This window comes from Sturnus vulgaris, chromosome Z, assembly GCF_052056855.1.
Source record: "Sturnus vulgaris isolate bStuVul1 chromosome Z, bStuVul1.hap1, whole genome shotgun sequence".
NCBI lineage: Eukaryota > Metazoa > Chordata > Aves > Passeriformes > Sturnidae > Sturnus > Sturnus vulgaris.
This window is the reverse complement of record NC_142283.1, coordinates 13,296,565-13,312,016: the sequence shown is the minus strand read 5'-3', so window position 1 is coordinate 13,312,016 and position 15,452 is coordinate 13,296,565. Positions and strand designations below refer to the sequence as shown.

Genomic DNA, 15,452 nt, shown 5'->3' with positions numbered 1-15,452 from the left:
GCCGGCGGGGGCGGAGCCGCGCCCGTGACGCGGCGCTCCGGCGGCGGCGGGGCCGGCGCTGGCGGGCGGGCGGGCCGGGGCTCTCTCGGCGCGGAGCTTGTGCGCTGCGGCCCCGGGCGCTCCGGCGGCGGCAGCAGCGGCGCTCCGGCCGGGGGAGGAGGTGCCAGACTCCGGAGTCGCGTGCGGACGACGAGGGGGAGCGGAGCGGCTGCTGAGGCGGCCGGAGGAGGAGGAGGAGGAGGAGGAGGAGGAGGAGGAAGGGATCGGAGAGCAGCGCCTCTTGGTCGGCCCGGCGGTGCTGCTGCCGCCGCCACTTCTCCGCTGGGCGCTTTCCTGAACCCAAGAACTCGATTCGATCCCGGAAACTCTCGGTTCTCCTCTCAGTCGCGCCAGTGGGGTCTCGACACGGCTCTCGACCCCGGCGAAGCGGACGGAGGAAAAGGGTGCGGGGGGCAACTTCTCGCACTTCTCCGGAGAAGGATTTGGGCCGCCCCGCTCCGGGGGCGGCAGCGCCTGCAGTCCCCGCCGCGGCGGGAGAACTTTCGCCTCCGGTCGCGGGGCGGCGAGAGGGGCCCGGGTGCGGCGGGAGCAGCGCGGGGGCGGCGGCGCCGGCCCGACAGCCGTGGAGATGAAGCTGAGCCGGCAGTTCACGGTGTTTGGCAGTGCGGTCTTCTGCGTGGTGATCTTCTCCCTGTACCTGATGCTGGACCGCGGCCACTTCGACCACCCGAAGAGCCCCCGGCGGGAGGGCACCTTCCCCAAGGTGAGCGGGGCGGCGGCCGGGGCGCGGCGGGCGGAGGCGGAGGGGAAGGCGGCCGTGCCGCCACCGCTGTCCCCTGGCCGTGCCGCTGCCGGAGAGCCGACGCTCGGCGGCTGCGGGGCCGGCGGGGCGGGGGCCGAGCGGGGCCGCCTGCGGGCGGCGCTGGTGCCGGCCCGGCGCGGGGCTGCGATGGGAGCGGGAAGAGCCGGGCGCGGGCTCTGGCGGGCTCGCCCTGCGGCACAGGACGGGACGGGACGGGACGAGCTGCGGCTGTGGCGGCTCTCCCCGGGCGGCGGAGAGGGGTGCGGGGCGTGCGCGGGCAGGACGGGGAGAGATGAGAACTCAGGACCTCAGCCGTGTCAACAACAGGTAGGTCTAGGGAAATGCTTACTTGGTGACTGCTTTCCTGTCCACTGACCCCTGCTTTGGAGTTGTAACTGGCTGACCCGACTGCTCCTCATGGTTAAAAGGCGCAGTTCTTCAATTCTTCACTTTCCTGTGTTGGCTGCGTGGCAGAGAAGTTAAAAAGCTGTGCGTGGTTGTATTCTAATAAGGAATGTTTGCCCGTGAGAAGAAACATGAATTTCAGAGGCGACGTGGTTTGCTGTGCAGAACGGCAGAATATTGCTGGCTGTACACACTGTGTGTTGTTGTTATAGACAAAAAAACCCAGCAAAACCCCATAACATAGAATAGAAAATTATAACCTATTTATACTTGCACGGTACTTATTTCTAGTTTTATTGGGAATAAAACGAATGAAAGTATGCTTGAGTACTGGAGTGAGGCTTCAAGTGACTAAAAATACTTAAAAGTTTAGTTAAAAAGTAACAATTATCTCTCTGTTAGAACCACTCTTGTTTCAGTCAATGCAAAAGTAAGAATGTTTTTTTAGTGGTAAAGACAAAACACTCAAATGTAAAGAAAGAAGGCAGATCTGTTCTGCCTTTATTCCTTCAAGTTTCAGTTCAGAGGTCAGCCTTTAGTTTTTGCAGGAAGGAAGAGAAAAAGAGGAAGAGAAGAGGAGCAAGACAAGGCTGACTACAGCCGCTGTGTCTGTTCAATGTGTAACTCCAGCAGGAGGGTAATGCCACACGCTGCTCTTGTAACAATTAAATACAAGTGCTGCTTTGGGGATATGGGCAGTGTCTTATGTAAGGAAATCACCTAATGTATAATTTTTCTGCCAGATGGGTTTAACACAGGCAAAGTATGGAATGGAAAGCTCATCCATGGGTGTTGTTTTTTAGTGTTAGATTTTGGGTTGATATACTAGAGTGGACAAGGAAGATTTATCAGACGTGTTTTGCCTTCCATTGTCAGTGTCTTGCAGTTGAAGTTCCTGTCTCTTCCTGTCCTACAGTATAGTCCTGGTCAGAGGTGTAACATGGTTTTACCTCTTGTCACCACGGGTTTGGTACCTTAATCTGTTTTCAGGCCTATTCCTTCTAGGTGGTGTAGTCAGCTAGAGACAAATATTTCTCCTTTTATTCTCCTCCCTCCCCTTGATCTTCTAGAACAGTCTGTCAGTGTTTACTCATTTTGTCTTTTCCATGCCCAGATTTCTTTGAGGCTTCTGATTCTCACTGGAAGCAACTTCTGCCTCTCACTGGTCCTTCCTTTGGGTGTACTGCTTTGTCTTTTGAGGAAGTTACAGATGAAATTCAAATGTTTCACTTTGTTACAACTGTGAAACCTCTGACACCTAGCGAATGCTTTCAGAGTTTTATCACATCAGTTTAAAACAAATGCAAAGATAAAGGGTGGAATAGAAGCCTCCAGAAATATATGAAAGAAACGCTTTAATACTACTACCTCAGCTGACAAAAAGTTGTTTGTGTCAGTGCAGTGTTGCCAGAGCTCAAAGTACTCTAAGTGAAACTAGCTGCAGATGTAAAACCTTCAGGTTGTTTTTGTTTGCAAAAAACTATGTCAGCAGACTGTTGATTTAAGAATGCATTCTCTTTTCTGATGACAAAGGTCAAATTTTTTAGCTTAGAAAAAGGAATTAAGACTTTTTTCCCCCCTCTTTGTTTCAGATATTATTGGTTTGATTAGCTTCATGCTTCTCTGATTTCGCAACGTGCTTTGCTGTTTCTTTGTGCAGCTCTGGTAATAACACACGTCACCTTTCATGTCCCGGAAGCTGCACATTGATTAGTTTGTTCTTTCTGACCTACGTGGCTTACAATTCGGTCAGAGAAGTGGGTGTTTCTGGAAGCAATCCCTTGTTTAGCTTATAAGCACTTGCTATGTAGGTATTCTGTTTGAATTCTACCAGAACAAGAACCAGAAAAAGAGTTGGGATTTTTCAGCTGCTAGTGCCTGTTGAGCTGGATTCTCCTAAAGTGTCATAGTAACTAGTGCCAGTAGCAAAGTAAGTCATTAGAACTGCTGCTGCTCCATTTTCATTACCATGTTTTTTCCAAAGCAGGGTGCCTTCTCTCTCTGTGGTCTCAAGGTAACTTGCATCAGACTCGGTCTTCTTTTAGGCTTCTCAGAGCAGGCCAGTGTAGTCAAGAGTGTCCTTGCAGAACTTGCTGACTCAATTGAGAGTTCAGGACACCAACAAAAATGTCTTGCGGAAATAATTTTTGGGCAAGATCTCCCAAGATGGATAAATATCCATGGGCAGATGGCTTTATGTTCTATTTAACCAAATATGTAAATGTTTTTCACTGTGGTACTGAACTGAAATCATGGCCAATCAGGCTTGGAACACAGCAGTAACTTTGTGTCTTTTTTGGTGTTTGTGTTGCAAACGCTGGTATCAGTAGTCAGTTCCCTGTGAGGGTTTGCCACACCTATCTATGCTACGGCTGCATCAAGGCAACTACAATAGAACTTCAACTAAAGTGATTTATAGCCTTGTCATCATTGGTGGTGCATTTAAATCATAATAGAAGTATGTTGCCATAGGATGAAAGCCACTATTAATTTGGGGGTAAATAGATATCTATAATACAGGTAGATCAAGGCTTACTGATCTCTGTAATTCCTGCAGGTATCTTTGTGGATCCTGCCTGTTTGTCAGGCGTGTATTGTTCTGGTGGTGACCAAAAACTGTGTCTGATCCTGTTCCTAGCCATGGGATGCTCCTGTCTCAGGACACATATCAGAATATGATAAGCCCTAACGTCCTGTCTCAAGGCTGGGAACCATGCTACAGCATTGTGCAGAAATGAGCTCAAGGTTCAGGGACAGCCATAGGCACATTTTTTGGTTATTATTGTACCAGTTGTCTGTACAGATCATTGTGTAAGATTCTTCTAGTTGAATACAGTGGGAAAAGGGCTGAGTGTATTGTTTTTGTTAGCAATAATACAATATTCTCTCAGAAATCTTGTGTGACTGCAGAGGTTCAAAGTCCAAAGTGGTGTTTAGGCCTAACCTTGCCTGCATAGCAAGTGTCATGTCCAAGTGATGTGTGGGTTAAATTGATAACTACTCAGTGAAAGCTATCAGATAAAGTCTGAGAAAGCATCCATAAGCAGCTTACCCTGTTGAACTTGTATTATTGTATACAGATGAATATCAAATGCTAATAAACCTATATGAATCTATTCTGGATTTTTAGTTAGCCTAGTGGCTTGTGGGGTATTTATTTTGATTCTGGAGTCTCACCAAAACATGCATGGCACATACTAAAAGTCTAACTGAAAAAAAAAAAAGAGTGAAGGGTTTGTTTGTAATAGTGTCTTGCATCAGAATTATATGTTCTTTATGCAGTCTTACAATGAAAGTTAATTTTTAATGAATTTTATAGCTAAGTAAGGGGAAACAGCATCACATTGAATCATCCTCTGTCACTACCTGACAGGTAATGCTTTGAACTTGAGCTTTTTCCTCTAATCACTTTTTCACATGGGTTGGTTAAGCTCTTATGGGACAATATGTCTGCACTGTGTGAAATATTGTTTCTGGAAATACATTTTTGAAAGTCAAGCCTACTATGATTCTGGTAGGTAAACGGACCATCACCAAGGCATGCTTAATTTTGTCTTTATTCTTTTCTTTTAACTTTATTAAAAGGCAAAGCAGAAACATACAGCAGCTACCACGCTACCATTTTCCTTTTCCTAAACAACTGTTATTTGAATAAGATCTCTTTGTCCCCTCTGTGTTTTCTTCCCCACCTCCCTCTTTGACCACCATTATTTGAAGCATATTCTCATCTCATGTGAGTTAACTGCTTGTGTGAATTAACTGAATGCACTACATCAAAGAGAGGTGATCAAGCACAGTTCCTCTGTAAGTAGCTGGTTTGGGTGTTGTTTTTTTTAATTTTTATTTTATTTATTTTATTTTATTTTTTATTTTTTCCCATGTCCTTCCAGCAAGTCATTAAGTGTCCTGGCAGTTGGTACTTGTTGGATTCTTGCTTTCAAGGCATCTACACAATGCATCAGATACTCCAGCATAAATATCACAAGTGGTGGTTGTTCCTGTAATTTCATCTTAGTTAGCCAATAATTTGACAGCAGTACCACTTGGCCAAAATAGGAATCACAGTAGGGCAGAGCAGTAGTGGCAGGAAATTAGGACCAAATGCATGGCAGAAGCACCAGAGTCCTCTGATCTGTGTGGCGAGCTTTACTCCAGGACTCAGCTGAGGCAGCTCTGCCTTGAGCCAGCCCTGGGTCTCCACTGGGTCTCTTGTGCTTGGAGGCATCCTGCCCCACAGATACACAATGCACACCTCTCCCAGATAAAGCTTTTGCCATAGTGAAGTAGCTGAAATCCATTACTCACATGGAGTACGAATACACATGTTTTGAAGCTGCTGCATGTTCCTAGTAACTGTGCTCCTGTGCGTTTTTGTGAGCTCGTTTGGGAGCTTTCTGACCTTTGTTACATAACAGGGAACTGGACTTCTGTTTGTGGAAGTATTGCAAGCAGCATGGTTAGGTATTTTAGAAAATGTTTGTCTCACTGAAATGTGAATAGTGGTAATTAAGGTTGTGCATACTTTTGAAGTACTCGTTTTTTGACTTCTGAGCACTGAAAAACTGGGCACAGTGGCTTTTACTAGCATTCTTTTGGGTTTTATATCAGAGGAAATTGTTGAGTGAAGAAATCCAGAGAAGGAATCAATTTTTCTGGATTTGAGGCGTACTGACTTATTTAAAAACAAATTCCTATTAACGACACTTAGTTAGTTCACTATCTAAAAGCCTTTAAACGTCATGGAAATGATCTTGAGTGCAAATAATGAAAATCTAAGATTACTTCTGCTGAGTTTCTAGTACTTTGCAAAGGAGGAGCAGCTGCCTTTGTAAACATAATTAGCGGTCAGTAAAAATTCTTTGTTTTCCCGATATTCACAGAATGTATTTGTTTTTGTTGCTTGCACGTTTTGTGTAAAGTTCTGGCTAAGCAGCAGTCAAGCAGAAACTATCAGCTTCCTTCAATTACAGTCTTTAAATCTCATGTGAAATGTTGACCAAAATGTATTTTACAGAATACATAGTCTACAAAACAGTAGCTCTTAACTATAACTGACCACATCCTTCTGCTACCTAGAGTCATTGTCTAACTTAACTGTCTAAACTGAGAGAGGTTTTCTAGTTTGTTCTTACTCGAGCTTTTCTTTTTATAACACATTATTTTAAGTTTTGACTTGTTCAAATGAAAATAACATTATTAAAGTTCCTACTCTTAATGGCAGATAAGTTGTCCTTCACTTTTGTACTACTAGACATTTAAATAAAGATTGAGCATAGGTAGGGAGGAGAATCAACAAGGGGATTAACACAAAATGTATCGGTAACAGTAGTAGTGAATATTTTTCAGTTTAATTGACTTTAAACTGAATATTTCTAGATATCTTTCTCCTTGCCTTCAGGTCATTGATGATGGTGTCAAAACTAGTCCCTAACAGCATGCCTTATATTTGTCTCTGTAAATGGCATGAAACAGAAGTCTAGTGTAATAGTACATTAAACATTCATGTTATTGCTGCCTCTGGTAATAAAGCAAAATGTGGAAGTCTATCAACTTCTTAAAATCTATTTGGTGGGCTGTTGCATCTTTGGATCTGAGCATTTTCATTCTCTTGAGAACAGACTTTTGTAGTTATTTAATTCAGAAGAATTCGAGTGTTTCTGTAAAGAGACCTTTTTAAGAATAGGACTTTAAAGGTAGGAAATTACTAACAAGGTTTCTTATGTTCTTTTCGTTGTCACAAATACACATAGGCTCTCTGTACAGATCAGGAAATCCTTCGAACCTTGATTTGTCCTTTAACTGCTACATTGTATGCTTGGTGGTTTTGGTTTTTTTTTGTTCTGTATCCTGCTTTGCAAAGGGAATACATGCTGAAACAGTGTACTCAAATATTAAGCTTTGATGGTACATTGGGTTACAATTTTAAGTTTTACCTGCTTGTTTTCTCTGTGCAGGAGGTGACCATCTAATTGCATGTGTAGATCTGTTCATTGTACAGTGCTCTGAGAGTGAACAGAGAATGCCTCCTGGTCTTACCACCTTGATAAGCTGGCATCTCATCAGAGTTTTTATCAAGGTTTTGGCAAAGATAACGTGTGATTTCTAGAGATGTACCTGGATATAATCATTGGCAAGACTGGTGCAGAAAGCTGTTATGATGACTGTCGTTCAGTGGAGGCAGAAAATGAGACTTTGAGTCCGGTTTCCTCACTGCTTACTGTAGTAAGGCAATGACCTTGAATTCCACATCTTTTGGAGAGCTCCATCCATTGTGGTGCTCCACTTTCTTCACCACAGTTCTTTGGTACACCAGAGCCTCTAATGCAGGACACTGACAGCTCCTTTGTGGTCTCCTTTTTGTTCATGTGGGTGAGAAAGGGGTTGGTTCTGGCTTGTTTCAAGCCAAGCACTCAGTGACTGCTAGCCGAGTCTGGATGCGAATAACCAAATTCCAGTTGATGTAACATCAGAAGTCTCTGAGCTGGATTTCTCCTCTGCCTACCTATTTCTGTGAGATCTTCTCATCTGTGACCCTGTCATACTCCCTCTTCAATTATTGGAGCTAGCTGTCTTTTTCCTGATGAAGTGATCACCAGTGGTCTGTTGAAAGCCACTGCATTTAGAGAAGGAATGTGCATTCACTCACAAAATGAAAATTCCAGCTAGCGTCTTTTCTACAATGTACAGTGTTTAGATAGGAGAAACTGAACACTCTCTACTTCATCAGAATGAAACAATTTGGACTTTCATTGTGTTATTGGGCTTCCCTCCTTGTGTTGGGTGTCCCTGTGGACTTTTCTGGAGAGTCCTTGCTGCAAATCAGACTGGTGTCAGCAGCAAAGAGAAGGACAAGCAGAGGAGAGTGGGAAAGCAGACTGCTCTGGAGGATTTGGGGCATGAAAACTGATGAAGGGTTCAGAGTGACTGAAGCATAAGGAGCTGTTTATGTAGCTGGTTCATGTGGTGATAGTGGCATGTTTCTCAGGGCAGCTAACAGGTGTGATAATTCTTGTTTGAAATGGGAGGAAAGTGTGCAGATCTGTGTTGCCTTCACATGAGAAAATTTTGTTATGAGTCAAACCCTGTGTGGTGAACCAGTGTGCTGCTCATGTGATGCCTTTCTCCTACCAAAGCAGCTGTAGCTTCTTTTCAGTAGATTTATTAGGACTTTGCACTTCTTGTAGAAGCGCTTCCTTTCCTGTAAAATAACAGAAGGATTTGCTTTACTGCTTTTTAAGAAAATCTTTGTTTACACATTACCATCATATAAGGACAGAGAGAAGTGAAAGAAACTTACACCAAAATTGTTACAAACTTTTTAACTGTTTGTGTAGGCCAAGTGATTCACATTACTTTGTTTCCTTACGTTAAAACAAGTATGCAGATTAACATCCTTTATTGTTGTTCACTTGTACTAGGATATAGCTAGTGTATCTCCAATTTTCTGTGCAGTTAAATTTCTAAAAGTCTTGGATCAAGATTGCTTCTTTTCTGAGAAGACTTGGGTGCTGTGAAGTCACAGATAGTCCTGCTAACATTTATGACTTGTGTACCTAGTGAATTTTTGCTATTCAGTATCTACAAAGCCATGCAGAACCCAGCATTTCAGACAGACTTAGTTAATGTAAAAATGGTACATCTCTGCTCAGATTAAAAAAAAAATTTAAAATCTTCCTGCTCACCTCCAATGTGTGGAAAAATTGAAAACTTAATTAAAAAAAACCCTGTTGGAATATGGTTTTAGTAATGGAGAGGATCTCTGTGTTTTATCTTTTAATTAGACCTATTTAGTGTTCCCCTGTAACATGTTTTTCTGGTAAGACACGGTCTGTTACTAGCAATTAATAAGATAAAACAGCTTTGGAGTAACTTCAGTTTGGTACTGTTTGGCTTTGACATTTGAAGTCAGTTGCCTTCCTTTAAAAATCTTGAAATTTAATTTCTTTTCATCTGTTAAATTCATTGTTTTGAAGAGTTGCAGTGTTTTCCATATTCAGCTCATATTTTAAAATCATTTTACTATTGAACTAGCAATATCTATTTAAAATGAATAAGAAGAAAAGGTGAATGTGCAATTAAAATAGACCTAGCTTTTGCATAATTGTGATCCATGTGAAATTTTCACCTTGAGAATGGGTTCCTAGCATTAATTATTTTCATACTGAATGAAGACTGGGATACATTTCTAGTCTGAGACACTGTTGTTTATTAAGGTTAATTCTCATGGATCTGATATTTCACAAGAAAAAGTGAAAATATTTTGATGAGCTCAAAATTTCCTGCAGTTTTAACTTGGGTATTAAGGTAGGTCTTGGTTACATGTTCTTAACCATAGCTTTTTATTTTTGTGTTTTGCGTTAAAGTTGAGTCAGCTCATAGCACGTTTAAAAGCTCTAGAAGAGAGGCATGATGTATTTCACGGTCTCCAAAAAAGAAAACCGTATTTTCTGTATTAATGTCCTCTGTTAGGTTCCACAATGGGAGGTCTTTGTAAGGATTTTTTTTTTCCAAATAACAGAAGATCTACCTCCAAAGCTAAAATAACATACTTTAACAGACTTCTGAAAAGCAGTGTCCTAGGCAGGCTATAACCTTACAGCTTACAAATTAGTGCTGGATGTATGTAGCAACATGTGAAGTCATTGATGTTTGAAGGTCATTTGGTAACAAAGTGCTATTTGTAGACAGGGAACTTGGTTTGTGAAGAAAAATATTTTGTCTCGTAATAAACAGTAAACTGGTAGAACTTGTTATAGATTTTTCAAGGTTTAAAGTATAATAAGTTAAATGAAAAGTATGTCTTGAAGATATGAAATATGACTTGTCCTCCAAATCCGGAGGAAGTTTATGTGTGTCTTCTAGAGACTGGCAGTATATGCCAGTGGAAGGATCAATCGAACGCTTATTTTGTGAGGTTTTTATGTGTGGGTTTTTGTTTGTTTGTTTGTTTTGTTTTGTTTTGTTCTCCACTGTGTCTGTTGCTGTCCTGGAGAGTGTATAACTGGCTAGAATATATAGATTGGAGGTGTATTCTGTGACCAGGAAGTTGACAGGCTATTGCTAAGCAATGTAAAGCTCTTTTTATGTTAGAAGATGTAAAATACTTCTACAACTTACATCAATGAGAATAAGAATTTTAAACAGTTGTCTGATTCTGTGGTTGTAGAGACAGTGTCAACAGTGGCGGGGTAGGTGTGAATAGTGCTTTAGCTGCTTGCACACGATAATTCTGAGCTGTAGTCATATGCAGTGAAGCCGGGAATGATTTGTATGGATGGTAGCTGTACTGTAAATTCCTAGGAATCTAAAAATCAGAACCTCTGTTGGGCAGCCTGTAAAGGCCCTATCAAGTATTGTATTATATATGTTATTTTTGGATTGAGTGGCATAATAGGCTATTATGTATTATAGGCTGTTGTGTAGAGAAACCATTCTTACTTGCAAAACATCAGAGATATTGCAAAGGAAAACACTAATTTTACATAGAAATGTGCACACAGTATCTTTAACATAGCATTTGAAAGATTTTAGTCTGGTTGTTTCTTTTATGCCACCAGGTGGCATGGGACTACAGTCTGTTTCCTTTTTTTTTTTCTTCTTTCCAGTATTCCATCATCTGCATATTGATTTCTTCTTGTTTTCAGTTCATCAATTTTATAAGTTTGTAGAATTTATCTTGAAACTGTTGAGATTCTAGGATGTTGGTCCTACAACTCAATTAGCTTAATCTGGTTCTGTTGTCAAAATAGATTTTTGTCATATTGGGAAGCAATAGCTGTCTGCCTGTGCTGCATTTTAAAACCTGTTACTGTTTCCAGGATGTATCAATCTAAGCAAGAGAAACAACAAGAAGCAGTATAGCAGCACTTCGCACAGCCAATAAAATGCAGAGACAAACCAATAGATTTAAAGAAATACTAAAACATATTGTCTAAAAACTACAAAGAACTCCCATAAAGGTAGAATTATAGTAACGACAGTTTAAAAAAAAACCAAAAAAACTTCTGTAATTCTTGGTGAGGGTTTGGCTTCTGGGTTTTGGTTTTTTTTTTGTTGTTGTTGGTTTGGTTTTTTTAATTCCTGCAGACTTCACAAAGTCAAGAGAATTTGAATGTACGCATCAATTTAGAAAGAAAACCTAATGCTTTGCAGACTATAGTTGCTGAAAAGAAAAATGCAAATTTTTCAAGTATATTACGGTCAAAAGGGAAAAAAGCGTCATGTACAGATGTTGTTTCTAGTATTATACTATAGTCCTAAGAAAATAAGACAGTGTTGCTGGGAAAAAGTCATTAAAATCATAAGTCACAGAGTAGCTGTCTACTAAATCAATGGTATTTATGTTGAATGCAATGGTAAATTGTAGATGCCTGAAACTGCAGCAGATTTTGCTGTTATGACAGCTGTTTGCTAAAATATCTAATCATACGTTGTATATTTTGGGGTCTGAATTCAACTTTAATAATGGAAAGTGTCTGGGGGTTTTGTTCTCTTGTTGTTCTCGTTACATTAAAGTCATTCTGAGGAAATTAAGAAGTTACTATTAACAATGAAATATCCCTAAAATCATATTAAATAATCTGGCCTTTTTGAATCTGTAGGAGCTAGCACATTAATTCCTGGTAATTTGGAAAGAATGGCTAGCACATGAGAGGGTGGTAGTGTTTTCAGGTGTCTTGTTTGTCTGTGCTCCCTCCTGCATTCCAACAATACAGTGATTAGATGCTATTAAATTGCATGGTGGGATCTGTCTCTTCCTTCCAAGCTGCCCTGGAAGATGTGTTGACTTCTTTCAGTTCACACTGGTGTTGTTCTGCAGCCTTCCTCTTGTGGAGCTCTCTAGAATATCTACAAAATCCTGTTGTTTGGCAATTGGAGATGCCATTCTGACTGAAAATGCCATTAGCTTGATCTCTCTTTTACAGGATTTTCTTGATGATTGTAATGGTCCAATTATACAGATTATTCCTGTGATCAGGTTGTTAAGGGACCTCTTACCCCCATGAAGTTCTTTTGCTAATTTCTCTCCAACTTTTGTTGAAAATCAGAAAAGTGGTATTTTAAAAAATATTTTACATACAGAAAAACCGGAAATGTTTACAATATTCTCTTAATCCCATCATGATGTAACTGACTTGTAAAAAATCACTTTCTGTTTGATGTTCTGATGAATAAAAAGATCAGATTTTTGGCAATGAAAGATATGAAAGAAGTTGAATTAGATATAATTGCTACTTGACACTGTGAGACTTTAAAGAGTATCTTTGTATCACTGATTAAATCTTATGCTGTGAATTCAAGTTCATGGAGGAAAAAATATATCTTTTGCTATTTTCTATTGAAAAGAAGAAGTTCTGTGTGTTCGGTCAGTTGCTAATTAGTTTGTCTTTATGTGAAATATAAAATAAAGATATATTTGAACTTTATGTGTGATCATATACCATTATGAAATTGTTTCTATTGTTGTTGTGGCTTTTTTGGGTCTGTTATTAATTTTTCTGAGAAATAATTAAACTTTACTTTTTTTTTTCTTCTCCCCCAGGGCCAGCTTTCAATATTGCAAGAAAAAATAGATCATTTAGAACGCCTGTTGGCAGAAAATAATGAGATTATTTCAAACATACGTGATTCTGTGATCAATCTGAGTGAATCAGTAAAGGATGGACAAAAAAATCCAGAGGCTATAAACTTCAGTCAAGGATCTGTTTCTGAGCTCTTCCCTTCTGCTTCAGTTTTGCTTGCAGTTGATTCTGAGGATTGTTTGTTTGCTTTGAAAAGTGGAAGTCACAGTTCAGGTGTACAGGTAAGCAGTATGCCTTTCTCTCTGATTCTGCTGGAGTTTTAGCTGTCACTATGTGTTTAATTCTGCAAATGTCAAGTGGCTGCTAAAAGCTTGGTACCAAAACATAACAGAATTGTTGAAGTGACTGCTATATTTAACAGAAGTTATGAAACTGTTCCTTTACATCTTTTTGAAAAGTTCTCTGGAAACTGAAAAATTATTATGAAAAGCCAGCATTTGAAAAAACTTAAAAGTTTTTTTAAAAATAAGCAACCCATTGTGATTATTGTCCGATCAGTTCTTTGGAAACAATTTATTTGAGAGTCTCTTTGAGTTCCCCCAGCTCTTCTAAATCCTCTGAAAAATAAACTGGAAATTATGCATAGTCTTGGTTTAAATAGATTTTACTTTTAGGGACACATGCGTAGATGAAGTTTGGTGGGGAGATAAAGAATGTTGAAGAATTAGTAATTTCAAAAAAATTTGGGCCCTGTGTTCCCTTTTGAATGTAATTTCTGTATTTCAGCATTCCTGTGTGTGTCTTCAGTTTGTATAGGCACTTTGATCAGAAAGGAGGAACATATACCATGTTGACTGGTTGGCTTGAACTGGGGAGGTTGAAGTTTTAAAGTCAAACACTTCAGGTTGAATTTATTTTGCTTTCTGGTGATGCTTGTGAGTTCATGGACTCTTATATATTCAATTTTAATGGAGTGATTCAGGAGCACTGAGAATACTCTGTGAAGTTTGTGATCTGTACTGTTTTTGTGAGTCTTGTGGGAGTACTATAAATATTCATAGTACTCTAAAGCAAAGATTAAATTTTGAAGTCCAGCTGTCTCATTTTAGAATTTAAAGTATTTCTCTTGCAGGAGAAAGACAGTGGACTTCAGACAATTAAATGCACATATTAGAACAATTGTAATCTCTGATGTATCATGCTTAATGCCTTTAAACTCTTCAGGGATAGGCACTACCTTAATGTCCTTTATAGAGAAAATAGAATTTTTAAAGGCAATATCTGAACACTTCTTATTGTGTCTGATATGCATTAAGACTTCTGTGCAGGGAAGTGAAATATCTGGACCTGTGGTTACTGGCTTTCGAGTTGGTGGATTATTAACAGGTTATTTATTGCACAGCCTGTTACCATGTTGGATGATGTACTTATGTGCATTAAAAATAAGTTCTAGTAAATGAATTTTGAGATAAAATATGTTGTCTTAAATTCTTGGCCATGTTAACCTGTTATGAATGGAAGGTAAAACATATTTTCTAAAACTACTCTGTTTTTTTGCTTCACACTTGCAGAATACGAGAACATACACCTCCTATCACTCAATGCACCTACTACCTACCTGATGGGAAGCTGTTGTAGCAAAACTGCTTTTGGATAATTTTCTGTACTTTTAAGTACATTTGCATGTACATAAGGAATACATGTTCCCCGACACACACTTTCCTTTCTTCTTTGTGCAGGGAGGGAGGGCTTTAATGTTCTCTGTCATTACATTGCACCCTCCGCTCAGCAGGTTATTCACTGCCATCATTAAGTCACTATAATATTGCTTTTGTATACAGTTAGTTTCCCGTCCTGTGAGTCTGAACTGCATTTCAGTTATGGAATCAAAGACCTTGACTTTGGCATCATGTTAAGGAGCTGATCTAAATAGTAAAACTAAAAAGAGTTCTACTGTTTAATACTTTATCAACCCTGATGTATTCTGCATTCTCAGTTAATTTATTTGAGACATTTTCAATAATTTTTGAGCACTTTTTGAAAGAAATGTGTGTTAATTGCTGCTGATTGTAAACACTAACTTAAACCCGCAGATTTTTACATTACTTTTCCCATGTTTGTCTCTCAGGTGGGTATATGAGAGACTAGAAAGTAGTAGGAGCTAATATAAGTGAGATTAGGTATTTGCATTAAAAAAACTTTACAAAATGAAGGGAAAATGGTCTTCACTTTGAGTAAATCATGGGAAATAAAAAAATAAAATAAATCTTCTTTTGAATAAATCATGGAAGTTGATTGCAGTCTCCCAGAATGGAGAAACCAGAATAAGAAGGTATTCAAATATGGATTATAAAACCTTGTAATGATACAGTGAGAAATATTGCTGGATTTGCTACTCAAAGACCTGTGATTTCATAAAACAGAAAAAACAAGTTGGTAACAACATAAGACCAGAAGATTCTCAGATGGGACAGCTGAAGGATTTTTTAATGGAGGAACTATAAATCAAGAAATAGTTTACTTGCTATTTGTGTTGTTTGTAAGTAGGTAGAAAGCTCTAGCAGAGCTGCAAACTGAAGGTAAGGCTATAATTTAAGTCAAGTAAAAGACTAATGTGTGTTTTTTTCCCAAAAGATGAATAATTGAAACAGGTAATAAACCCACAAAAAGAAGATGACTGGATTAAATATGGATATGACCTGATGCTTTTTCAGTTTAGTAGT

At 39.7% G+C, this 15,452-nt stretch overlaps 1 protein-coding gene across 2 annotated transcripts in view; it reads left to right on the top strand.

The window, feature by feature from the left end:
• Window positions 1-357: 357 nt before the first annotated feature.
• Window positions 358-15,452, top strand: part of MAN2A1 (mannosidase alpha class 2A member 1) — a 108,445-nt gene continuing 93,350 nt past the window's right edge. Inside the window, exons 1-2 of one of the 2 annotated variants that reach the window (XM_014877305.2) lie at window positions 358-763; window positions 12,750-13,010. In XM_014877305.2, coding sequence (XP_014732791.2) covers window positions 629-763; window positions 12,750-13,010 — 396 coding nt within the window. In that variant the 5' untranslated portion in view covers window positions 358-628. The remainder of the gene's footprint in view (window positions 764-12,749; window positions 13,011-15,452) is intronic. The other variant, XM_014877304.2, reaches the window with a different exon arrangement.